General features: G+C 39.8%; 1 protein-coding gene across 1 annotated transcript in view; it reads right to left on the bottom strand.

Annotated features, from left to right (window-relative positions):
* The window catches only part of ctnna2 (catenin (cadherin-associated protein), alpha 2), a 121,662-nt gene extending 107,919 nt beyond the window's left edge, over positions 1-13,743 (bottom strand). Inside the window, exons 1-3 of the mRNA XM_053855010.1 lie at positions 13,415-13,743; positions 4,895-4,999; positions 326-521 (exon numbers count right to left, since the gene is read on the bottom strand). Of these exons, the coding sequence (XP_053710985.1) occupies positions 326-521; positions 4,895-4,996 (298 nt within the window). The 5' untranslated portion in view covers positions 4,997-4,999; positions 13,415-13,743. The remainder of the gene's footprint in view (positions 1-325; positions 522-4,894; positions 5,000-13,414) is intronic.
* Positions 13,744-27,554: the final 13,811 nt, after the last annotated feature.

The raw sequence follows: 27,554 nt of genomic DNA, 5'->3' as shown, positions 1-27,554 counted from the left end.
TTAGCAACAGCCTATTCGTGCATCAAAAGAGCTGCCTGCCAACAGAGTCTAGCCGCTATTGAGCCGCCGCCGCAGCAGCAGCAGAGGAATGCTGACAGTGCAGGATGAGGCACCACATGTGCCGAGGTCATTGGCTCATCCTGCTGATGGAGGTACTGAAGAGCATTTTGCATTCCAATCTCAGTGCCAGAGTTTCATTTGTAAAGCATCAGGTGGCAACATTTAGATAAACAGCTTGATATGCAAATCATCGTCAGTCTTGTTTAGAGAATAAGCGTTATTTAATATTTTAAATCCCAAATCAATAACAGCAGAAAAGGCTCACCTTGCTTACGAACATCTTCGACAGCAGCTATCAGCTCCTCCTTCAGGTCCTGGCTGTCTTTAGCAATCTGTTCACCCTTCTCCAGAAAGTTCTGTGTCGCTTGCTCAACTGACCCAGCAAGGACGTGCGCTTTCTTGGAGCGCCCTTTCTTCTTACTGGATGGTCCTTTATTGCTTGTGTTCACCAGTGTAGTCACCTGTACACAGAACAGATTGTGTCCATGTTTGTGTCATCTTTCTTTCTTCGCTTTGGTTTTGGATACAGATACCAACAAGTATTCATGTACGCCATTTCACTTGATGCAAAGATCCTTCATGAGAACAAAATCCATATATAATTTATGCATAAGGCAGGTCTCATTAAGCAGCAAATACTGCCGGTGCATCAAAAGATCTTTCACACAGTTTTTTACTTCATAGGGGGAAAAAAGACTCGATGCTTTCAACAAATGCTCGATCACTTTGCTTTCAAAAGAGTATTTGAGTGTTTCTGTGACTGTCTCTTCTAACTCCAAGGCCAATGAGTTGGCGTCAAAATGAAGCAGTTGAATGAGGTTTGACTGTGTCTCAGCAGTGCCTGGATGCACTCTGCTCTGCTGTCAGACTTCAGGGTTGCTTCAAGACGTGAGATTGTATTTCTACCGGGGGTAGGGAGTTCAAAGGTCAAAAACACTGAGGAAAGCTTGGTAGTTCCCTTGAGATTTGATGCCCATGAAGAGCAATAAGCGATTCCTAAGTATTCTTTTTTTCTCGTGGATTCATTGGAAAAGTGTACAGCATTGGAGACACTTCTTCCTATCATGACCTGGTTAAGCATGCACAAATCTAACTAACTAAATAGCTAGGAGCGTCTCTATGTTTTGTAAATACACATCGAACCACATTGCAGTGAAATGTCATGCAACTCAGGCCAATTCACCTTCGGTGGGACTATTTTCGACTACTTATATGGGATAAAAGCATATACATGTCCAGTCCGAGTGGAATCGCTTCAGAACCGAATCTTCCTTTAATAATGCAGGACTTCATTCCAAAAACATATATCAACAAAAGTTTTTTAAAAAGTTACGCATTATTTAACACTTTAAAAGACAGGGTCAACTTCACAATTCATTTTCACCAAACCCAAGAAAAAGAGAGTTGTGAAGTGCATCGTGCGTGTTTGTGACTCGTGTACACACAACACTTAAATTAAGCTCATCCACAAGCCACAAGACAGCTGAAATATTGTTTCCGAGGAACCATAAAAATGAGTACAGTTCATTCACACCACTGCAATGGAGCCATTTGATGAGAATTTGAGGATAGCAAGTGGTTGGGTAACCACTGTATGAGGAGAATCTCAGTAATTATTTAATACCTGTGACAGGAAGACATAAATGTGGTGTTGAAACACGGAATTACATGCAATACTGAAAAGAAAATCATACCGGCAGACAACTGAAAAGTGTAACGCCTTAGTATGTAGTGTGTTGAATATAAGCTGTATGCGAAGATAAAAGAAAGCCTACATTCCACTTCTTTATTCTCGTCAGTATTCCCCAGCGAGACACATTTAAGGAAGGTTAAATCCTTGAAAGACTCTCTACTTTTCCATGAAAGATGTGTCACACACTTCAAAGACAAAACATAAAAGCAGTGGGAAACGACAATCAGGTACCGACTGGCCCAGGATTCAAGAAAAGACCAAAGAACTCAGCAAAACATTGCACCAAATAATGATTACTGGCTGTGAATGGATGTTCATAATTGAAATGTCAATGCAGATGTTCCTCTGTGCAGAGTGCTAAGCTATTGCCATAGACTGTCCATGTATCATTGAGTAGCATCTTTAGTGGGTGGTTTCTGATTGCCTTGAACTCAGTGCGGAGACACTCAGACCAGTAAGCCATCGCCTCTCCATCATCATCAGCAGAGCTTTTAACCCCACCGCAGGTTCAACCGCGGTAGAATGGAAACTCCAGGCGAGTCAACATTTTTGTCGCTTTTTAGTCAGATTATTGAACCAAATGCTGCTCGGTTAACAAGACTACTGTGTCACACTCATCAATTCTCTGAGCCCATTGTGTTTATCACCAAAAGGAACGTTGGTTATCGACCGTACTGTACAAACAGATGTCAGTTAGTCACTCATTCTGACATTTCCCATCCAACTAGCAACTCGGTGCATCCTCTCTGATCACGCCTACCCTCTTCATGTCATGCTTTATCACAGCCTTGAACCAACCTTCCATCAGAGTCAGGTCTCCCTAACTTTGTCTCCAAACTCTTCCACATAAGTTGTCCTTCTGATATACGTCAGCCACCCGACCCACACCGTCTCCGATCGCCTGACCATGTGGCACCTTCACATCAAGTAAAAAAATAAAAAGTTAAAAAAGTAAAAGTATGCCTCCAGGACCCAGAGACGTGCAGGTCCGATCAGAGACGACCTTTCTCATCCTGGACATGGACTGTTTGTCCCTCTTCCCTCTGGCAGGAGGCTATGGTCCATCCAGACCAGAACCTCCCGTCACAGGAACAGCTTCTTCCCCTCGGCCGTCAAACTGTTGAATTGGTGAACAGCCTTGTTGTTATTTTATTTTATTATAATTATTAGTATAATTTTTTTTTTTTTTTGTCAGCACTTTATTCCAAACACTTTCCTAGTTGGTGAGCTCCCCACTGACCATGGCAATAAATTAAATTCTGATTCTGATTCTGAATACCAATCGCAAAGCTCAACATTTTAGTTGTAGAGGTCTGGCGTAAGGAAACGCTAGTGATCTGCCGTGGAGTTGAGAAACTCGATACAGTTGCAGAAATTGAGCCTCCAACATTTGTGTGTATTTTTTTTTTAATTGAAGCTCAGTTTTAGTCAGTAAAAAACATGACTTGGCAACAATGGGCTGAGGACAGTTTTGCCACCACAAAAGACACGAACATAGTTTAGAAGCAGCAGACCATCGCTGATTAAAAATGCATCTTGATAACTCAATTATTCATGTGAATTAACTGCTATTTATAGATTGCACTCATTTTAAGGGCTAATGATAGAGACCATAAATTCATAATAAAGTATGTTCAAACACTGGAAATATAGTTTCTGAAACTTCAAAGTAAAACAGCTTATATTTTATTAGAGAAAACAGTCATATCTGCGGATGAAGCTGTGAGTTTGTGTTTGTTCAGTAAACAATTGCATGATAAAGATGGACGTCTAACTTCATGTTTCTTCGTTCAGTCAGTGTAACCTACTTACAGTCGCTGAAGTTTACCGTTGGGTCTCAGAGTTCTCTCCTGCACTTAAGCGGCGGCTGTACAATGAGTTTTCAAAGTTGCTTTGATTCTACAGTGAGTATGCAAACCAACATAGAGTAGCTGTCATTCCCATATTATCTTTGATCTGTCACTATTCATATTCACTCCTTGTTGAAACAATAACCGTTTTACAGTTCTAACTGTTATGACACAGTGAACAAACAAGTTCAGCTGAAGTTCTGAGGAGAAAGTGTTCCAGGTCTGAGATGTCCCTCAAAGCCATATCTTAAATAATGAATGATGACTTGCCATTTCCAGTGAATCACTGTCTTTCACATCTGGATTTGTTCCCTGCATCTGACCACAAAAATCCTCTGGTTAAAAGTAACTGATTTCAGCTATCAGAAACAACAGAGAGCAAAGACAGCGAAAACAGGTTTGAAAACAGCTGGGTAGAATCATCCAGGGGGAAAATGACATCTGGACAAGAAACGTTACACGCAATGTTTTGCTGTCACTTCCAGTCGGGTTGCCTCTGTCCTGACAAGTGCAAGTCATCCTCTCAAATGCACACTCACTGAGTGACTCTCACTTAGCCGGTGTACAAAGATGAAGTGGGAGTGGCAAATAGAGGGGTATTTGCACAATATCCACTACGACTGAGTGAAACATTTTTTTCTAAAATTCCACTGGTATTGTACAAACAACACAAGTAGCAGGCCCTAGAGAATCATCCAGCTGGCCACAAGTGGCCCGCAAGCCATGAGTTTGAGACCCCAGGTAGGCACAAACCAGCAACTTCATAGCAAGTTCAGCTTGGCATGGCTGGGGAAAGGAGGAAGCCAGTAAGTGAGTGGTGAAACTGTTCACCCAGTGACCCAGAAAAAAAAAAAAAAATCCAACAGCTGAGCAGCTTTCTCTCAATGCAATTAAACCAGATTTAAAAGCAGATTAAATATTCTTCCAGAGCTTTTCTTCATATACAACAGTTGTGTAGTCGTTTTATTTATGTAATAAATTGTCGACGATTTGATAACATTTGCTTGGCACAGTCTTGGCAGTAGGAGTGCACTGATATTATGAATGAGGCTGTTACATGGAGAAATGTCAGACGGTTTGCCTGCCTTGATGAGGAAACCATTAAATCTACCCAAGCGTGGAACATCATCCACGCTGACAGGAAAACACCACGGCAATTGAGTCTTAAAAAGAAACGACAGCAGGAAGGTCATCGGCCCGACTTTACTGTGGCCGTCGGACTGCACAAAATTGAAGTTCATTTAAGTTCCTCATGATCACAAATTCCACTAGTGACTTCTTTAACACTTACCTGTGTGACCAGCGGCTCCAGAAGCCTTTCAACAGTCAGGGTTCGGATTTCAAGACTCTTGGGGTCCCATTTCAAAAGGATCGGGGAGGTGGCGGATGTCATGGTCTGTGAGGTAACAGAGATCAAAATGATTGTCATCACATGAATACAGAATTAAATGGGACACCCTAAAGTGACCCGTTTATTTTCTAAGAGTGTAGTTATTAAAAGGAAGAAGCGCTGACAAAATGTGAAATTAGTTAGTATCAGTGAATTGCACTCAGTGAACAGCTGTAAGGGGAAGTTTGCGATGGACTTTTTTAGTAAGCAGTTTTAGAATGGGCCAGCTGAGGCGAACCCAGCCTACTGCCAATGACGATGAGGCAGAAGGGCATAATAAATGTGAATAACAGTGACAGATCTAGGCCATAGGCTCTTGATACAGCGTGCACCGAGGAAAGACAGATGGACCAAGCGCAATGGATTTAGCTAAAACAATCCAATTTAGTCCTCTTCAAACATTGTGATTTTTTTTTTTTTTCAAATACGGGGCAGGAATTAAATTGCACTCAGCATTGGTGAATCATGAAAGATTGTAAATTGTGTTCAATATCTGGACAACAATACAAACTTGCCATACTTATAATCTAGTAATATAAAACAATCAGCCTATTCTCTTAGCAAAAATTAACAGAACAGTGCAACATTATTGGCTGGATTGTTGGTTCATATTTTAGGTATATTTTACCCATACATTTTTTGTGCATTTCAGTTCTCACACCAATATAATACATCTAACATAATTCACAATAATTCCATATTTCACTCTCTTGCCAACTGTGTGACCGACAGGCTGGGTTTGAAATCACCAAAAACCAGCCTTTCCTGGATTAGATTTTTTTCCCCTGTGATTACCACAGGAGTGGTTTGAAACACTTTCGTCCAGCAGCCTGCCACAATGCTGTTTGAGTCGATGAGTAGCCAAAAATGTATTCCCCGGTGGAGGTGATGGAGAATATACAGTACATTATTAGCTGATCAATGTTTATTCATCACCATAATGCATCACAGGTGAAATAAAAAGGTGCATTACTCAAGTAAAACTATTTATCTTTGGAGCAAAATGTAAATAATCTAGTCTAAATATATTAGTCTACATTCACTGTATCCACTAGATAGTATCGCCACTTACTCTCCCATCATCGAGTCTCCTACTAGTCCTCAATACCAGCAGATAAAACTTTTTTTTCACTAGTGGCATCTTATCCAGTGAGAGTTTAAGGTCACAGATGTAACAGAAGCACATTGTATGTGAAAACCATCAGTGCAATCCTGAAGCCATGCTGCAAACTCTCTCCTCTGTGACTGCACACAGCATTCCAGTCCATCAAGCCAGAAGCAGCGTCGGACAACCCTGACAACAAGCAACACCCACCGAAAGCAATTCTGACTTACAACCACGCATGCAGACATAACTCCTAGTTTATGGGGACAGGAATTGCTGGCTGGAACGCTCAACTCAGAAAGGATACCTACAGCCTTATCACAAAAACCTTAACTGTGCTCATAAGTGGCTTTTGTTTTATATTTTATGCTAGCAATAAGCACCAAAATGCAGATCCAATGTCACATAAGGATAAGAAGCTGAGGCATTTTCAGCAATGCTACTCAATGGTGCAAAATGAATTTATAGAAAAAGAGGTTGGGACTAATGCATGAATATCAGATATTTAAATGCTATATCAAATATCACTTTGGGGTGCAGAATGTTTTATTTAGCTGCAGCTGCAGCATTTGTGATTGAGGCATAATAAGGGGTACATCATATTCCAATGAGCTGGTGAGCTAAGTGAATCAAGTACAGTCTTCAAAAGGAATGTGATCAGAACTCGTGAGTTACGTTTAAACGTCTCGCTCGACAGACTGTGTCCCCAATGCTGAGGATTAACTTTAGCACCGTGAATATATTTACAAATGAGGTTAATGCTCGCTTAGCTCACAGAAAGTGAAGAAAAGTGAATTTGGAAAAACTAAACTATGAAAATAAAAAAAAAGCCATATAAAAATATTTATAAAATAGCTTGTAGTCAGCCCATCTGTTTTTCAGTGGTCAATCATGAGCTGAGAAATTAGTTTTAAAATATCTAGAGCAATTGACGAAAGAGTGGCAACACTGCAATGGGCGCAACAGGGACAGCAGAACCTCAAACACCACGTCTCAGCGACCAGATTTAAGAATATTAGATTTGATATTTTAGCTGGGATGCAGCACTGAATGACATAATTCCAATAATATACATATTTTTTTTTCTGTTTCGTCTCTCATTGTTTTAATTTGATGAGCATTTGTGAAAGATGAATAATAATAATAAAACAATCTTTCATTCATAAAAAGTACTGAAAAATAAAAATCAATCAGATATGAAACACATTCATTGCATTCAACAATTACCGTCAGTTCTAAAATCAAAATCCCATACACTGCAGTGACCTAGTTTCAGCGAACAGTTAAGCATAAAGAGACCTGAGTGTTGCAGTAGGGAAATCTCTAAAAGCAGAAATCAAGACTCAGCCTTTCAAATTCTACCTCTTCAGGGCCACATTGTTATTGAGGAGAGAAATAAGCTCAACTTGAGAAATTCTCAGCACAAGCATAATCCTAAGGGCGTGCAACAAGAACACAGAAACCTTGCCACGGTGCTTTTGAATTTAGAACTAATGTCACTCGAATTGAGGCAATTTTTAAAAAGTGTTATGGTTTATTTGCATTTATTTCTCATACACACACAGAAAGCAATATATTTACATAAATGCAACCACTTTATTATCAAAAAAGCAAAACTGGAAAGGCACTCAGACAGTGCAGACCTCTACCAAGCCGCTCATTTCGGCATATTTACTGTATAACCCAATTCCACTGCCCTACTTCTGGTTCATTTGATTTCCTTTTTTCACAGTTTAAAAACCGATGATAGCAATGAGCTCAATCGGACAGCTGACGGCAGTGGCGTGACAGAACATGCATCACACCTCGTGAGCGAAGAGAGTTGATGGCACTTGCGCAGCAGTCCTCTCTACTACAGTGAGTGACGTTTCCTTCCAAAGATTTGTGGATGTAGATGGTAATTTGGAACACCACCACATATTAACTACATTTAGTCATTTTGCTCACATACATACATACAGACTGTACTTAAATATCTTCAGTTAACCACATCTTAGTCCTGTTCATGAAACCATAAGGGTTTTAACTGACAGCGTTGGTACTGAAGAGCTATCACTCTTACATTTGAGAAGAGACTTTGAATTTGTATAGTACGGGGTGTTCTTTCATTTAAATGTGAATGCTGCTTTTCTTCATTTGGTTCAGGAAACGTACAGTAAACCCAGTCCCGCTTTGTTCACGAAATTAAAATCCACGGGAAGTCAGCGCTCTGAAGGCTGTAATAATGTGGTCCAGCTTCCGGGTAATCACGACTCAAGCAGCAGCACAAGTGGCAGCTGGATGACTTTTTTTAACCATCAGTCAATAAAAATATGAAACATGAACAAGCTTTTTTAGGTTTGACTGCGCCCATTCTTCATCACATTTACATTTTGATGTGCCGAAAAGGAGAATTACAAATTGTAGATGCATGAATGCACAGTAACTTTTACTTGTCATTGATTTAACCTCAATACATCAATGACATGGTGACCAGATAGGCACAGGCCCTTATTTGTGAGGCTTAAATTCAGAAAATAAAATGCTTTGGAAATATGTCTGGGGTAATAGCAAAAGCAAATGTCCTAAAGAATAATTTCCGAAACCTGTCTGGAGTGTTAAAATCCTGGGCATCAGCATATAGATTTTTTGCTGGGGTAAAGAACAAAAGCAGTCATCTCACAAAAGAGAAGTCAATGCACCGTGGAGCCAAAGCAGAACACACAATAGTAGGTAGGTTTCAGCAGAGACAATGCTTGAGGCCCAAACAGGCTCCAGCTGTAGCCAATGGTGAGGGGTCCCAACAAAAGAGACACACAGTGTCGCTGGGTTGTCACAAGTTGTATAGACATTTAGTCATTTTGATTTATTCCACAGTGACAATAGGGGAAATATGTACATATGTGCTTCTAATCCAATAATTTTATTATATTCAGGCACATTTTTCAGTTAACAGAGCAGGTAAAAAGTTGTACTTATATTTTAAAAAATCTACAATAAATGTATACAAGTACAGAGGCAAGCGCTCAGACATATTTTGTCACTCTTCAAGCATAAACTGCTTTAAGTATTTTCAGTTGATGAATCACTATATAGATGCCTCTCTGTAATATGATGATAGAATTGAGAATAGATTTAATGGCAGACCATCTATCCCTTCAGCTTCTGAAGGACTGAAACCATTTCTCCAAGTTAAATCCTCATTTCACTCCACATGCCTTTTTTGATGACAACAACATAAGGATTGTTCTACTTCCCTACAGTTCAGTGCGTAAGCTGAGCTTCGATTAGTTGCACTGAGAGCTGTGTTTGTGAAGGTTCTCAGCGCAGAGCTAGATAATTCTAAGTAAAGGATTTAATGAGGATCTGAAAACAGCTACAGACTTATTAACAAAAATCTCTCCTCATAACTTGGTTCTTTAATTAGGATTAAAACACGACACAGATTATAGTTGCAGATATTGACAGAATTATGAAGCAAAATTATAGTGAAATTCAATCCCTGCATTGATGAAATGAAATGTGGTTACTAATAGTAGCAGAACACTTAAAGATCATTTCTCTCCGTCTGCGCCGATGCAAGTCAAAAATACTAGCAGAAGAAAACACTGACAATGATCTTCATGAAGGAATATTCACCTCTGCCATGTACGTCTTTTCTCATTTGCCTGGTGGAAATGTTTATAATGTTTAAGATTCTAAGTCAAGTTGTTTAGTGGGTAACTACCGAGTGGAGAAACAACATTCCACTTTGGTAACTTGGTACCAGCATAATGGAAGCCAGCAGAGGCCATGCAAGCTCGAGGATAAATGACAAGCAGCTTCAGCCAACACAGGACAGTAAATCATAGAAGCCTAAACTCTCCTCACAACAACGGTTTGGAAAGAGGCCGTGCACATATTGCATGAAGGCAATTATTCTTGCAATCTTTTTGAGGCTTTTGCTTTTTAAAAAATCTGCAGTCAGGTCTTCACAACTTCTCCAGCCATTGTTTTAGTCCCACACTGAAAGTGCTTGCACAGTCTTTGGAGGTAGCTTTGTCATGTGGGATAACTGCCTGTTCTTTAAAACCCCCTGAGATTTTATTGAATAGTGAAGCCATTGTTCGGAAGCATTTGAAACCTTCTGCAATTATATTCACTTTATATTCTCCGCTTTTTTTTCCCTAACTGCAGCAAAATTGATTCTTGTGTGAAAAGGTTGAGAGAAGCGTTGCGTCATTACAGGCTCAACAGTTCAGACTACTACATAGAAATGCCAACCTTTACTTCCTAAGTACTGTTTGAGTCTATTGTCGGGGACAGAAAGACAGAGAGAAATGAATAATGAACTAAAATGAAGCCATGGCAAGATGGCATCACTCACTCTAGACGGGTGGATGAAATTGATCAAATAAATAGACCATTACAGAAGATACATTTAAACATGGACACTTTGTTTTCCGCTTATTATTATGCCAATCACACATAGCAAGGCAAGAAAACACATCCCGATCTGACTTGACCCAACTTCTGACTATACTGTCTTTCCTTGTGTTATAATAGAGGCCACTTTTTTCTCTTACACCAACATATTCTCCTCAACACTTGCATAGCAAGCACAACCAAGGGACTCAGGCAAACTCTGTTCCAGATAGTGATGACACTATGGAAACCTAAAAGCTCTGCTTCTACGCCTGACATGGGGCTTCATGGTGTGGATCCAATATGCCTTTCTCTCCATGGAGACCAGAAGCACAATGCCCTCCCGACCGTTATTGATTGCCTCGTCCCACCAGCGAGTGACGGCACTCCCTAATCCCGAGCAGCACAAATAGCCTTTATAAACTGCAAATGTAATATGTCAATAAAATTCAGATGCTTGCTTGCAGCGGAAAAACAAATCCAGTAGCCATTTTTATATTTGTATTAAAAGAAATAGATGTTCTTTGGCAAAAGAAGCAATTGCAATATTGATAGTATTTATGTTGTTTTAATAAATATGTCTGTGTACTGGAACTAGTAGACAGGGTACAGTCCTTCCACATATTCATACCAATCGGGACTACAAATTATTATGGGTCATTTTACGAATTTAATAAAATTTTGCATTAGAGCACAGAATATTTTTAAAAACAGTAAAATTACTGACAGATGTCGTAGTATTATTAGGAATACCAAGAGAAAAGGTAACAGCATTTGTTATCTTACAATTTGCAGGAAAACATTAAAATATTTGTGATCATTTATCAAAAATAAATGTGAGAAATGAACACTGATTTTGTTCATTCATCTCACAGACATGAGAGGAGCAGCCATCCCACCAGCGCTTACCACAGTTTGATTACCGTTTATTAATATTTATCATTGGTGTATATAAAGAATGTAAGAGGGCATTTCAATAAGAGGGGAATTTTCGAGGGAATAGTAGTGATAGAGTCATCAGGGATCACGCAAGGTAAAACATGCTGTAGGGTTCTTGGTTGTACAACAAAACCTACAAACTGTACGGGTCTCATGTGACACAGCGAAACTGAGCATGCCCTTCATGCCAGTCTTAGCTCTGATTCTATATACAGCCACTATTTGACCCTATGAGCCCCTCTGGGTTCAAGTTACAAGAGGGGCCTGTGGCAACCACAACATCAGCAGAGCCAAACCATGAAAATGGATGCTAATGAAAACTAAAAATTACTTAAATGATTAAGAACAGAGAATACCAAAGATGAAAAATGAGGCAGAACCTCATATACACGTATATTTATATAATTATTACAATATACAAAATACAAAAAATACAAAATAGATATTATTACAGTATTATAACCAATGATGCAAATAATTTAAGTCAGTATAAAGAAACCCCGACCAATGAGAGAAAAAATTGGCCAGTCAGTTTCAACATAGAGTAAACAATTAAAAAGATATAAGGCAGCTCATCAGTCATTTTACACACTATGTTTACTTTGTGGCACATCTGCTTCCTTCAACTCTTCTAAGCTCTGACAAAGTGCAGTCGCTGTATTATGTTTTTTTTTTCAATCTTGGGACCCATTATTTTGCGATCCAATTTCTTCTAGTATTTACACTTCAACTCTGGTACAACACTACAAGTTGTGCTTGGTGAAGTTCAGCGGAGTCTTTCACTAAAGATATCAATTGAATTGCGGCTAAATAAATCCAGGTAATCCAAATAAAAACTGGACTTGTTTCTCTGTTGCCATATATATGAAGACAAATTCTCACAATACCTGACAATGTGAATTGCACCTTATTGCACATTTCTCATATGCAAATACTCTACCTATTTTTTTCACACTATTTCAAGTCATGAAATCTGAAAGTGACAGGTAAACTCCTCGACATGTTCAAAGAAGGGTGTGCATGATAACATTTTTAAAGGAATAGAATATATGAATATATAAATGATTAAATAAGTATGTGGTTTCTTTCTACTTTAAACAGTTTTTAGTATACGTGCAAAGGAGTATTCCACATTTTAAATACAGTATTTCAACTTTATACACCTGGAATAATAACATTATACTGCAAAACATAAAATGAATAAACACTTGAGTTGTTTGTATTCAGTCTCAATTTTTAATGAATGCTATTTATTCTTCCATGTGATTATTATTTTAACGGATGATTTCTGTTTAATACAAAGCCTCTCATATTGTTATAGCCTTGTGTTGTGTGCAGCAGAGTAGTTGACCAAGCAACCCAGGATGCCTTTCTACCAGTTTAGAATGATTTTTGTCTTTCATTATAACGTGCAACAACCGCTTTACTTCATGGGATATTTCAGATCTGTGCAGGCTGTTTGATTCCTTTAGTAAAACAAAGGCAAAAATACAACACAAAGAAACCTGAGGTTGATTGAAATGCAAATAGTGGAAAGGAACAGTCAGGGCTTTTCTCAGCCGAGACAGATCTTTGGTGCTGTCTTTCTGTTCAACAATCAGGTCGACAAAAGACATTTAAAACAGAGCTGAATATGACTGACTCGATTGAAAAAGTAGTCGCTATCATGTAGCTTAGCCCTCGAGCTACCTTAGCAGTTAGCTCGCTTTAACGGGGGACGCTACAGAGTGAACCGAGGCAGCAGCTTCAGCACCGGCTTCGCTGGATAGCAGAGCACCTCCAGGAAATGGACCGTACTGGGAGCTTCGGGAACAGAATATCATTTAACCCGTTAAAGCCAAGTGGAGTATGCACCGACCGCGTCCTGTTGAAACGTTGGATAATGCAACTAAAGCTCGACGAAGAGTGAAAAAGCCGGACCTCGCCTTAGCCAGCGTGCTACCACGCTGCTAGCACGAAAGAAGCCACACATTTGAAGGCAACTGTTTACATACCTTTAGTCCCTAAACACCGTGAGCAGGTCCAGAAAGTGTGTGCAACGCGCTGCTTGTCCTGAATGTTTGCCTCCAGAATAAACGGGCTACTCCTTGTTTGAGTTGATCCACGGTGAAAGAGCAAAAATATTCGGCGACTCTCCGGATGCTATCCTCAATCTACTGGTGCTGAATCTGAGGCGTCTCTCTCGGATAGACCGTCCTCTCCACCTACTGCTCTCTGCCAAATAATGAGCCCGAACACTGCTCCTACGATAACAGCCAACTGACAGGCGCAGATGTTGATGCGCTAGTACCACCGACAGCCTTGCAATATAGTGTGCAGGATCCCGTGACGGCCCTGCGCATGCGCGACATCATGTCACAGACTCCGTCCTGGCAGTGAACCTATGACAGCGACTCTTTATATACGGTTTAAAATGTCAGTTGATAAACATGTTACGAGAAACAAATATAGTCATGTATCACCTTGAAAGCAATATTTATTCTGCGTTTTTATGGTGATAATCATCGTCTTTTTCAAGAGACATTTAAAAATTGGGGGAACATTTGTTTATATATTATTGCTATTTATTCACTATTGAGGTACGATTGGGTTTGTTTTCTGTTTTCTGCTTTATTGTTACACATCGTTCAGGATAACAGTCTTTCATCAATTATTCCTTGTTTTTAGCATTTTATTTTATTTATTGTTTTGCGGGGAGGCAGGAGTTTCAGGGGCTTTTTATGTTTTGGTTTGTTTTTTTGTTTTGTTGTTGTTTTTTTTATTTACATGTACAATATTCCCTTCACACTGTACCACATTTATCCTTAAAATTCTATTCATCTATAGCTATTTGTTTGCTGCTGTGTGTGTTATGATTAGATCATAAATTGTACATGCAATTTATTTATTCATATGCTCTTTAAAAATTATTAATCATGAATTTTACTTAAATATATTTGTATGGACATGGTTTGCTGTAAAGCACATGCTGAGCCACTTAAGGAAAGAACTTTTTCCTCACTTGAGTGAACGCGCGCTGGGAATCACTAAAAGCCTCAGAGAAGTAATAACTTCTCAGGATATTGAATTAGTTCACAAGGCTGGCAACAACGCTGAAACGTATGGTTTCTGCAACGTTGTAATGTAGCTCTGTCTCACCATTAACACGCACACAGCATCAGTAGGACAGACCCATTATCATATTACGACTCAATCTCGTGTCCATCTGCTCATGATGGTGATCATTAACAACGTCCATTTTTCATTTATATGTATGATTTGCCTCCAAATAGTCTTTACTTATGGATCACTATTCAACACTAGTCCAGCGCAGTACATCACCCTACCATTCACATTTAGTCAGACACATATGTCAGGAGGCTGTGACGCCTGCTGAACCATGAGGAGCAATCAGGGTTATCGACACAAACACTTGTCGAGCTGGTATCGAACCACTGACCTTTTTATCTGAGCTTGCGCCGCCAGATGCTGTTAAGATTATTTTAAGGCTTCGCATTTACTGAAAAATTCAAAACAACTCCTTTGCTGACAGACATCTCCATTGACATCAACACAGACCTACAGAAACGTGTCATGTTATTGTTTCAGTGGATGTTTATTGAACACAACTATTTCAAGAGTTTTAACTACATTAACATTGAAATGTGGCTGTGAACAAACATCTAGTTGTCTGTGATCAATACTCCATGACAGCACCTGACTGTCACTTGACAATGCTGGTAAATTTGCTCACAATGAAAAATTTGCTTGTTTGCACACTATGAGATGGGAAAAGCACCTTTGCTTTATTTTGAAGTGGGAAAGTCCTGTGGGGAAAAAAACAAACAAACAAAAAAACTAGTGACCTAGACAGTTCTCCATGTGTTGGAAACACAAGTAAATTCAGTAAATTAAACACTAAATAGAAACCACCAATTACCGCCAATTTTTCTAATAGTTGTATTGAACATAAATGACATTTATTGAAGAAAACATTGTTGAAAAAGTAATTAAATGGTAATTGTATAATATAATGTTATTGCTAGTCATTATAATACTCATTTTTCGCACCATTAGCCTTCACACAACGTCGCTATTGTCCGAGGTAACAATGTGACCAAAGAAAGCAGGTTGCTTGCTTGACAACAACAGGATGACTACAATGGTGGGGATTACCAAGTCTGTTATCGTCTCTAAAGTTGCAGCAGTGTAAATATTGTTGGACAACGTCATGACAGTGCATGATCCTTTTGTTTTTGACTAAAGGGAGATTATTAATACCCTTAAGATTTATATTTTGACCAAAATATCTGGTACTTAATAGTCAAACCAATAGCAAAGGGCTCTGCATGTACTCATAGAACTGGAGTTACATCCAGGTAAGTATTTCCTGTGTATAAAAGATTTTGAAAGTAGCAAATGCAAAATTACGTGAATACTAAATTATTAAATGACTCTTAAAAGCACCACCAATGCACACAACAGAAAAGTTTTGGCTTCAAAACTTTGTTTTTTTTTATGATTTCATGCAAAAAAAAGCCATTAATATTGTACCCATCTGCTTATTTGAAATAAATATGTAACACCACACTCAGCACACCTAGGCCTGGACTGAACTGCACAAGATCCATTTTGAGACACATTCCACTCACAAGTGAGGAAAAATGTGCCCAACAAATCAATTATTCACATCCTGAATTGTCATCCTGGGATATTCCACTGAGGATACGGGATAAATAAACCATGAAAAAGAATCAGTTGAAGGGTAGAAGCGAGGGGTTTGAATGCATTGTGTTTAAGACACATCTTTTGTGTGACAATGAGGAAGTGATCCAAACACCTGGGCTTCAGTGGCGCTGCATATCATAACTTTTGATTTCTTTCAAGCACGCACACAGCCAACACAATAAAGGGGCTTTTTGTCAATTGTCAGAGGAACATCTTTGTGGGAATAACATACTATATTATTGTCGTGCCCGCTTGTCAGTAAAGGTTTGTGAGTTTACCTTGATAATGGTGTTGTGAGTGCCACCAGGACATGAACGATATCAGACTCAAAAAGAGCCCAATATATTGGTCTTGTGATGGGTGCATTTAATTTCATCATAACAAATGAACACTTTAAGACATGAGATATCTCCAAAGTCTTCACCTCTGTGAAGCATCTGCCATCACATTTGTTCGACTGGTATTCATATATATGTGACAACTAGTGATGGGTACGTGATGTATCAGAGAACAGTGTTGCACGGTTGATTAAACACTGTCGTAATTTTTAGAGGCCAATAGATGGCGCTCTTGGTTTTGAAATGATTTGAGGTTTCATTGAATTGGTTGATCAGGTCAAGACATTTTACAGCAGACAGCGCCATCTGGTGGCCTCTGGAAATAAGGGCACTGTGTCATGAAACCTCATCTATCAGTTATAAGGGGTTAAAATGTCTTCACCAAGCAAGTGGTCTTAATGTTACATGTCATTTTGTCCATCAGGATAAATGTGATAATTATCTGATATGTTTTGGAGACAATGTCAGATCAAACTAAGAACCTAGAGAAACATGTGTGTTGATCTGTCCAGTTATTTAAGGAGTCCTTATAAATAAACTAAATATTCAGTGTTCTGGTTTTTTTTTTTTTTTTAATAAAAATTCCCCATAAAAATAGCACAAAGACATGGAAGCCAGAGCAGTGGAGTCACTCCTGTTATTTGGTATGATGCAGGGGCCACTCAGGGCAGCCTGCCAGTCTGCCACAGGGAAAGACATAGAACTACTCCCCAGTTACCCTAATAGTGGGAAGAATAGTGCCTGGAGAAAACTAAGTAGTTGTTATGGTCATTTTGTTGCCAGCACTGACAACAAAGACGTAACTGCATTTGAATAGAACTGAGAGTGTACTGGCTGTAATGGTGGTATTATTATTATTATTATTATTATTATTATTATTATTATTATTATTATTATTATTATTGTTATTATTATTATTATTATTATTATTATTATTATTATACTGCCTGGCCAAAAAAAAAAAAGCCGCCACCTGGATCCTGGATCTGGGGTTGCTGCAGTTGGTCAGGTCTAGGTTCAGCAACATTATGAGTGTTTATGACTACCTGAACATACTGAATGACCAGGTTATTCCATCAATGAGATCAGATTTCAGATCATATTTTTTCTTCCCTGATGGCACGGGCATATTCCAAGATGACAATGTCAGGATTCATCTGGCTCACATTGTGAAAGACTGGTTCAGGGAGCATGAGACGTCATTTTCACACATGGATTGGCCACCACAGAGTCCAGACCTGAACCCCGTTGAGAATCTTTGGGATGTGCTGGAGAAGGCTTTGCGCAGCAGTCAGACTCTACCATCATCAATGCAAGATCTGAGTGAAAAATGAATGCAACACTGGATGCAAATAAATCCTGTGACCTTGCAGAAGCTTATCAAAACAATGCCACAGTGAATGCGTGCTGAAGGCGGCAAGTGTATGATCCTTTTTTTTTGGCGGCGACTTTATTTTTGGCCCGGCAGTGTATTATCATTACTATTTTTACTGACGTGTTCCATTCACGACTACTAATAACTTCTGCTCACGACCCAAAATTGAACCTCCAATGTTATTCATTGTTTTTCACTCTGCTGAAACAGTTTCTCCTGCATGTTTTTTCTGTCTCGGAGGAGCGCTGGGTTAATAGCATGACTCTAACTGAGCAAGGAATCCACTGTGAAGTCAAAATGTGTGTTCTGTGCGATAAAGACGCACTACCCTGAGGAACAGGCTGCTTCAAAAGGAACACCGGTTTTTCTGCAGCCTTAAATCCTAATTGTACATGAATGTCAGATTTAATGAGACACTTCATCGCGGGAGGAAAAGAAAATCACCACATTAACCTTTAGAGCCAAATTGAATATGGTTAATAGCAGCAGAGCAGCGTTTCCATTTTCCTGGGGCTTGTTAAAGAAATGGAACTCCGAAAGACAAAGTGTTTTAACAAGGATACAAGTGAGGAATGCAGTCACAGTTGGTTGTCAATTAGAACATAGTACCACCAGTGATGAAACTTTATTTTCTATCCCACTGACCCAATTCAAAAAATATCTTATTGTGCACACCACTTTCTAAACCCTATTCAGAGTTCTTTTTTTTTATAACTTGCACTTAAAAAAATAAAATAAAACAAATACATTTGGAGAAACCTCCTGGTCATTTCACTCATTTTTGTGGAGCCTGGTTCATTCTATCTTCCTTAAAAAAAAGCCCACGAGAGGCTCGTTCGCGCTCGTGTGCAGGTGTACAATATTTCCACTAGGTGGTAGAATATAATCAAATTCCATATCATGTGAACCAGCCTCTCGAACATCTGACAATTTACATTAGCCATGTGGCACATTACAAGGAATTTGTTTTGCGATTTATTTGCCGAATATTTTTACATAACAGCAATGCAACAATACATCTATTAATGCTGTTTTTTCGACGGTTGTTGTAACACTGCAACAGCACGCAAGAAAAATATGTTTTAAATGGAATTATAAATTGATAAATAAGAGAAAAATAAATGTGGGGATGGACAATGGAAAAGGGGGAGCAGAATTCTAGAAGGACAATTGTTTAGATTGAATTAATTATTTACACTTTAACAAATATTCACTTTTTTTTTTTCATTCATTTCAGGAGATGAGTGAATGATTTCCATCCGCTCTCCAGTTGATGCTATATGTTTTCTATTTGGGGTCAATCTATTTGTCATAGATGCCCCATAAAAGTGACTGAAGAAGTTAAACATTAAAACATTTCATACTTCATATGATAAAAAAAAAAAGTCTGAATGTCAAAATAAAGTTGCAGTTATTATAGACAACTTGGAAGCAAAATAATAACGATAATAAGAAGAAGAATAAATAGTCGTTTGTCCTTATCATGGCTGCTGTAATCTGTTATTTCTCAATTTCTGACACAAAGAACAGAATAAGTTCAGAAAGAACAGTCCCTGTTTGATGGTCTGCTGAAGTCTTGAGTATTTTCACCTGTTACACTTCATTATTGGAGCACTGTTGGCAGTGGAGGAAGCTGGTCTGTGAAGTGTCACCACTTGAATCAACCGTCTTATTTTCAGTGTTTATTGGACAATTATCTCTAGATTTATTTAGCTCTTTTCCATTGTTTTTCCTGGATAAACGGTTTTTAAATTCAAAGTGTGTCCTGAAGCGTCTGAGAATTTTAGGGGCAGAAACCTTTAGAGGCAGGTAACAACCATCTTCATATGCCATGGTATAAAGCGACATGGTTTGTACAAAACGGCACTCCAAATAACTTGAACTGTCAAGCACATTGAAACTGTACTGAGTAAAACACAACCATAGAAACCAATACGGCTTCTTCATTTCACTTTGTCAGTCTGTCAGGAGGATATTAATTCAACATTAATGAAATGCAAATAAAAGATCTGTGTTGTGCCACTGTGACGGTCATCTTGATTATTATTTATTGGGCATGAGAAACTCGTCTGATGATGAAATAGCCCGGAGCTTTGCAATATACTTGGTTTGCCCGGACAATGTTATTAAAAGTGCCATGTCACTCTAGTGCTATCATTGTCAGCGACGTTCTCAAGCGACGCAGCTCAGAGCGGTGGGCATCTGATACGGTGCCCAGGCACAATGGGAGTCCCCGCAAAGTCCAACAAGAGCTGACTAGAAAACACGATGATGAGATTGGGGAGGATTGTTTTTAACTTTTATCTTGGCCAAAAATCCACTTACCACAGGGGGAGTTTGAGGTGAAGCTGCAATGACATTCACAACTAAAGTAATTTGAATTCATCTGTTAAAATAAAAATGTGAGTCAATAGAAAAGATCAATGAGGAGAATATTTTACAACTGAGAATACAGACGTGAAAGCCTTTCCCACTATACAGAATAATGGAATTTGCATTGATAGATAGAACAAATAGTGCACCACTTTCTGAAACTGTTGTGACTCACTGTCCAATACCGAGGAGGAGTCTCACTTTATCCACTGGACCTTTTCATTTTCAGGTGTTACAGGTCGTATGTCAACATGTTTTCGTCCATGATTATATCACTATGCTGTTTTCAGGAAGAGTATTCTGCAGCATGTTCCCAACTATAGACGATAAAGCATTATATTTTGAAGGAAGCGACTTCCTTCTCCTTATATACTGATGGTAGGACTCAGCAAATCACAGACAGGTCACAAACACGTCACCACCCTAAAGTTATCATGAAAAATAACTTCCTGAATTTGCCTGTTCCCGCGCCTGAGTGAATATTGGTCATTACCACGTCGCCGAGAGCTCCACGTCATTCTAGTTTCTCTATCCCTATTTACAATGGACACAATGGGCAAGAGTGACAAAACAAAATAAGCAGCATTGTAACATAATGACACGAATAAATAAATATTCTTACTATTATTATTGTTGTTGTTATATTATTATTATTATTATTATTATTATTATTATTATTATTATTATTATTATTATTATTATTATTATTATTATTATTGATTTGGACTTAGAATTTAGAATTTAAATAATTTCGATTGACAGTAATCTATATTACTTCTTTTATACCATTAGATAGCCATAAGTTTCATGGCCATGTATTTCCACAGGAAACCAGAAAGACAAAAATCCACCACCAGTTCCCTAACCTGCTCAAGTGAACATAATATAATAATAATAATTTCGTCAGGATCAGCTGTGTAACAGTGATGATGGAGTTTAATATTTCAACCCTGGGATTATTGCGTGGTGCCATTTGATCATGATCACCTTCTGCGTTATTGTGTTGCCAGGAACCCGTCTCTAAAAATACCCGCTTCCCTGGCGAACAGCTGCTGACAAACAACATTCTCTCTCTCACTGACTGGCAAACATCAGAGGTTTCTTTCAGTTTGACCACTTGAAACTTTATTAACGGCGGTGATGTCGTGGATGAGGTTTCGTACTATTGAAGGGTCAGTGAGGTTTCATGAAAGAGAGATGGAGCTGTCTGATGTAAAATGTTTCAATGAAACCTCACGTCATGTCTAAACCAAAAGTGCCACCTAGTGGCCTCTGAAAAATTGTGATACTGTTTCATCAACCCTGCAAAACTGCTTCACGGTATCTCATCTGCCCATTACTACTACTTAGCTGCGGAAATTAGTCTAAAATACCAGATAATATTTTTGCTCTTGACCCACTGGCATTTGGGTTCCGTCCCAACAGTTGGTCACCTCTGCTTTAAAGACCAGTCAGCATCTGTGACCGGGCAGAAACCACCTTCATGGATGACTCTACAGATGCCGTATGTTCAACTCTGTGTTTCTCACTACTGGCCTTGACTCCTCTGACCTGATGGTATGGCATTTGAGTCTTGTCCAGCAGTGGGAGTGAGTCACATTCCCATTTTCCTCCTGCATAAATGTCATATTTTGACAATTACCCAGTCAGTCATGTGTGGTGCGCCGACAGCTTGATGCGTTTCTCTGCAGTTAGAGCAGCTGTCTGAGATCCAATAATAACGGATGATGATACGAAAATAGAAAAGATGAATTCACAAATTTAATCGAGCTAATTGCCCCATTTGACAGGAAAGAAAAGTGGATTGAGAGAAGAGTGATGAGACAATCAGCTGGTGCCATGACTGCTGTGGACATTTACGCAGTATTAAAGCCAGATGTGGGACTGAAAAAGCCCGAAACATTTTTGAATCACCTGCTTCCATTTATTTCTTCACGGTGGAAGGAGCGGTGAAAGTCGGCCCAAAAGGTTGAGTGGTAAGTATAAATCAATGTCAATGATGGAGGTGAACAAGGTCCACTGACTGTGCAGACGACTGCAGATTATGACCATTTTGAAGGTTAAATTCACAGTCATTTGGCTTTTTTTTATGACTAAACTTTTCTTACAGTGGAGGTTATAATCAAATATATAACCAACGCCGATGTTTTTGCCTTTTTCTCTGTCATTCGGTAGGAGCTGCAGCCGAAGAGGCCAGCGAGTGCCCCGTTGAAGACAATTCACAAAAGAAAACGGAAGACGTGACTTCGGAAAATCTCGTTCAGCCCTATCAATTTAGCAAGTTCTATATGACTGTTGTGTCGAAATCTGTCAATTCAGCACGTTTATGGCAGTTCCAACACAGCCTCACTCCCATGGCGCATTGTATTGGCGATGGGAAAGTGGACTTCAGCGTCCTATACTGACGCCAAAGGCAGCCTTCGGCGTTGCATGTTCATTACTTTAAAGTTTTGGGTAGCGCTTCACGTAAAAAAAAAGATAGAGGTTCGGGTCAGGTTAGCCATGTGGTAGCGCTCCTTTCATTCTACAGTGGTACCTCGGTTCTCGACCACAATCCGTTCCAGACGGCCGTTCGAGAAGCGATTTGTTTGAAATCTGAATGGATTTTTCCCATTACAATGAATGGAAAAAGAACTAATGCGTTCCGAGCGTTAAAACAGTCTTTTGTAGGAGTGAATGTAGTGCGTCAGCTGCAGGTGGCTGTTCCTCTATGTGTGTGGCCGCTGCATGTGGGAGGGGTTGCCGAGTGAGTGAGGTCTCTCCAGAAGTGAAGAGGTGCCCGGTGCGTGTCCAGCTCTGAATGTGCGCTTCTGTGCAGTTTGGCTGTGACAAAGTCATAAACCAAGTCACGCTCTGTCCCAGACTGGCCTCATCCCTGTCCCAGCTCCAGCCCACAACAGGACATCAAACCCTGGAGTGAGCGCTCCAGCACCTCCCCTGTGACACTCTACCACGGTCCAGTGTGGAGACAGGAAAGGTTTTACACCTCTATATGAAGAAGAAACAGTCAGTAAATGTAGCTAACGGGACACGTCTGCAGACAGAGGCTGCGTTATATACACAATAACAAAGCGCGTCGTGGGTCAGCTGATCGCTCTGGCTTTTTTCGGGCGTTGTATGACGCCATGGGAGTGAGACTGGGTTAGATTTAGGGGGTTGCTAAACTAGAGGCTTACCAACTCAGAAAATGTTCCGACACCAGCAGGGGTCCAGGCATGTCCTTCTAATGTGGTGTACAGCTAAGGGTCTCGATAGATGAGAAAGAAACATGATGAGAAAACACACAGAAATTCCATGAAACTCAGTGATCAAACTGGTACCTGAGGTTGCGAGTGACACATGAATTTGGAGGCTGTGAACTGAACACCTCATCAGAATGACAACACCAATAATTTATAGTTGTATTGTCATTCCACTTTTAGTTTAGGACTAGTTTTTACTGTTCATAAATTCAATGCCAGAGCTTTAATCTTGCAGCCAGTAAAACACCATAAGACACTTGCCTGTCAGCCTCTCAGTGCTGTGATGGAGCCTTTCACTGCCCTCGGAAATGTCAGTTTAAAATGAAGGGTGATGAAGTAAATCAACTGCCTGCCCTCCAACTTATGCTACTCAGTCAGATACTTCTTGTCACATAAGGTTTTTTGGTGACTCATCTCATGTGGGAACATTCAAAGGAGTTTTTGACTTTTGACATTTATACTTCATTGTTAGAGATATGGTGAGGAGTTCGGTCATCCAGGAGGAGCTTGGGGTGGAGCCGCTGCTCCTCCACATCCAGAGGAACCAGCTGAGGTGGCTCGGGCATCTGATCCTTATGCGGTGTTCCGGGCATGTCCTACCAGGAGGAGACCCCGGGGAAGACCCAGGACTCGCTGGAGAGATGATGTCTCCGGTCTGGCCTGGGAACGCCTTGGGATCTCCCAGGAAGAGCTGGAGGAGGTTTGTGCGGATCGGGAAGTTTGGGCTTCCCTGCTCCGAATGCTGCCTCCGCGACCCGACCCCGGATAAGCACCAGAAGAAGCAAGTAAGTAAGTAAAACTTTATTGTTACTGTTATTGTTTTGTTTTACTTTCTGCCAAGTTTGGCGAAATTATGAATAAATAAATAAAATGATGAAATTGATCCTCCTAAGGTGTAGTTGATAAAAGTAAACCAATGAAGTGCTTGCTCAACCCCTGGAAAAAAAAGAAATTGAGGACCTGTAAACGTCATTTTCATCTGAGAATTCAGCGATTTCTCTCAACTGCAATTTAATCAGCAGTGGCTCCACATTTCAAGCCAGACACCAAATTAAAGTATTTTCAGTCCAGTACCTAAGGCAATTACTTTATTTCGCACTCTGTTTTGCTTACAGATATTTGAAAAATGAAATTTCTCAGTTCATATTTCTTCACTTGATCAATAAAGTTGAATTATATTTGAAGTTTTTCGACTGCAAATAGAACCTGCAGAGAAATGGGGTCAGTTTGTGGGTGAATTTTGAGCAGGCTCCTGCAGCGAGTGAAAACACACACTTGCACGAACACACACGCTCTCCATCACAACACACAGCAACAGCATGTGAGGAGCCGGCATGAGTCATCACCCTCATATAGACACTCTCTCACAAAACCCTGTATCATTAGAGATATTTTTAACTTGCGCAGGGCAGTCAATATTGTCCAGAAGGCAACCAGAAATATGGCTTATACATGAGAATATCCAGTCAGAGACGCCGTCTCTCTATTGGGAATCAGAATCAGTTCATATTTTCTCCATTTTCATAAGGCTTAGTAAATGTTTATTCACAAAAAAGTATGTTATTTTTGTCATTATTATTTCTCAAATAATAAAAAAAAATACCCAAATGAAGGATGATATTCATCTGACTAACTGCTGTATCATCGCTACTGAACATATGAACAGAATAAAAATAAGAGGGAAACAAAGCATCAACTTTTTGACCTCCATCAATCATAACTCACACACATCCATCACCTTCAACTTTTCATCAGCACACATCCATCATTGTTTCAAGCTTTGACATGGACAAGTCCGAGCAGGTTCAATGTGTCACGCTGACCCCGTCTTTCACAAGCAAGCACACTGTGCTTATTATGATCAGAGGCAGAATGAAATAATTTATCATACCTCCTTTGTCTGGCGGTGCACTTTCCCCAAAGAAGAAAGAGCATTTATTGAGCAGAAGAAAGGCAACATGATTGAAATTCTGCCCAGCGCCGCAGTGATGGAAATAATGACCAGCACTTGCGCTGCTCTTTTCTACTCCCCAATAATTCGATCATGTTTGAAAGATAAAAAATGGAATTGAGTTAGCTTATGTATGTGCAATGTGCAGTGTATCATGTGGTTAACAGTGATTGATGAAGAGCTCCGCCCCCAAGACATGAGCCAGAGAAGAAACCATCGACATGTGAGCATCACATGTCACCTGACAATGAAAGGTGGCAGAGACGTAAAATGTTTTCATGTTGGCTTAACAGTATGGGTTCCACCCAGAAGGGCATCTGAGTTCATTTCATTTCCCTCCAAAAATACTTTTTTTTCTGCTGGATTTCTCATTGTGTGAAAACATACGTAGTTTTCCTCATCGTATGGAGCTGTTGATTTGGCCATTTGCTGTTGAGGCCTGACTGTTATTTTCCCCTGAACTGCAGCACTTCCTCCACAAAATGATGTGATTATATCTGGGGTCAGGGGTGTGGGGTGGGAATGTACTGCCTTGTTTGGTAAAACTCTTTGTTTCTCATAGTTGCATAACCAAAACGCAATCGCATAAAAAAACAATAACTGCGATTGCAATACAATTCTCACCATATTTGGAATGATCCTCACAATGATTGATAATACCATACGTATTACCGTCCATGACTCATGAGACTGGACAGACCGATTTAAAAAATGAATAAATAAATAAAAATCCCCATCAGGAAGTTAGCATCCCTCACCTCTTTACCTCCTATATCTTTTAACAGTCTCAGTCCAACGCTGTTCCCACCCATGTGTCCAAACCATGACCCTAACTTGGACCCCAAAACATGTCTCCTCATGAGCTTTTTTAGCCTTAGCTATCAAACTTCACTCAAAGCCCATGCCACACTCTGCCGCTTTAAGCCATTCTGGCATCACCTGTGGTTAGTGATGGTTGTTGAGGTTTCATGAAACTGTGTCATGGTTCTCAGAGGCCACCAGATGGTGCTGTCTGTCGTAAAATACTTGGAGTTAAACAGCTAATTCACTTCACATCAGTTTTAAGCTTAGCATGCCATCTAGTGGCCTCTGATGTTTGACTGTTTCATCGTAATGGGTAGTTGAGGCATCATGAAACAGTTTTGCAGAGTTGATGAAACAGTGTCCCAATTTTCAGAGGTCACTAGGTGGTGCTCTTGGTTTAGAAATGATGTGAGGCATCATTGGATTAGTTGTTCAAATCCAAACATTTTAGAGCAGACAGTGACATCTAGTGGCCTCTGAGAACCATGACACCGTTTCATGAAACCTCATCAACCCTTCAATACTGTGTCATGAAACCTCATCAATCCATCACTACTGTGTCATGATACCTCATCTAACAACAATCATCAGCTGTGCCCACGAAACAAAATTTGCTTGGCTCAAGCTCCGCTATCAAGACTTCAACTTCACGTTGCTCTCTGTCGCAGCACAGATAAATAACGTTATTCATTTGGGTGTTTTCATGTTGTTACATAGACATGGTGTGGACGTTCTAAAGCACTTCCTTGTCAGCGCCAACTTTAGGATTTGTCGTGCTACATTGTTGGCGGTTGGTGCTGCATGTATGGTTGGAAGAAAGAGACTACATTCACTTCCACCCTGCAGCTTCACTCTTTTTATTTACACAGTTGTGTTCAGATTGTCTTGGAGTCACTTTTACTTCTCACTACAAATCACCATATCATCGGCAATGCTCATCGTTCATGGAGGCTTCTCCCCGACCCCCGTCACCGTGACAAACAAGAATGGGTTGCACCTTTCAATGAAGGGAAAATGATTGTAAAATGTTCAACCTCATGGATTTGAATTTGGAGCGAATGAAACCAACCCTCAGAGAGAGAGTGTTTACTGCAGATAATTTCCGTTCTGGTGTCCTCTTTTCAGGCACTTCTGACTGTGACTAACTCCCACTGGGGTCAAAGGTAGCAAGATGGGATATCTTGTTCGATTTATGGCTCCAAAACGGAAAACGGGTGTCGCCATTGACCGACGAGGTTTCAAATGTTTTGAAATCTGAACCAGTTGGTTGGATAGGTAGCAATAATAATACCTTTAAAGGCAGCATTACCTGGGCAGGTATGGTGAGCCATGTGCTTTGAGCAT

The sequence above is a fragment of the Synchiropus splendidus genome, chromosome 2, assembly GCF_027744825.2.
Source record: "Synchiropus splendidus isolate RoL2022-P1 chromosome 2, RoL_Sspl_1.0, whole genome shotgun sequence".
Lineage (NCBI taxonomy): Eukaryota > Metazoa > Chordata > Actinopteri > Syngnathiformes > Callionymidae > Synchiropus > Synchiropus splendidus.
The sequence above is the reverse complement of the archived record's forward strand: the minus strand, read 5'-3'. Positions and strand labels throughout refer to the sequence as shown.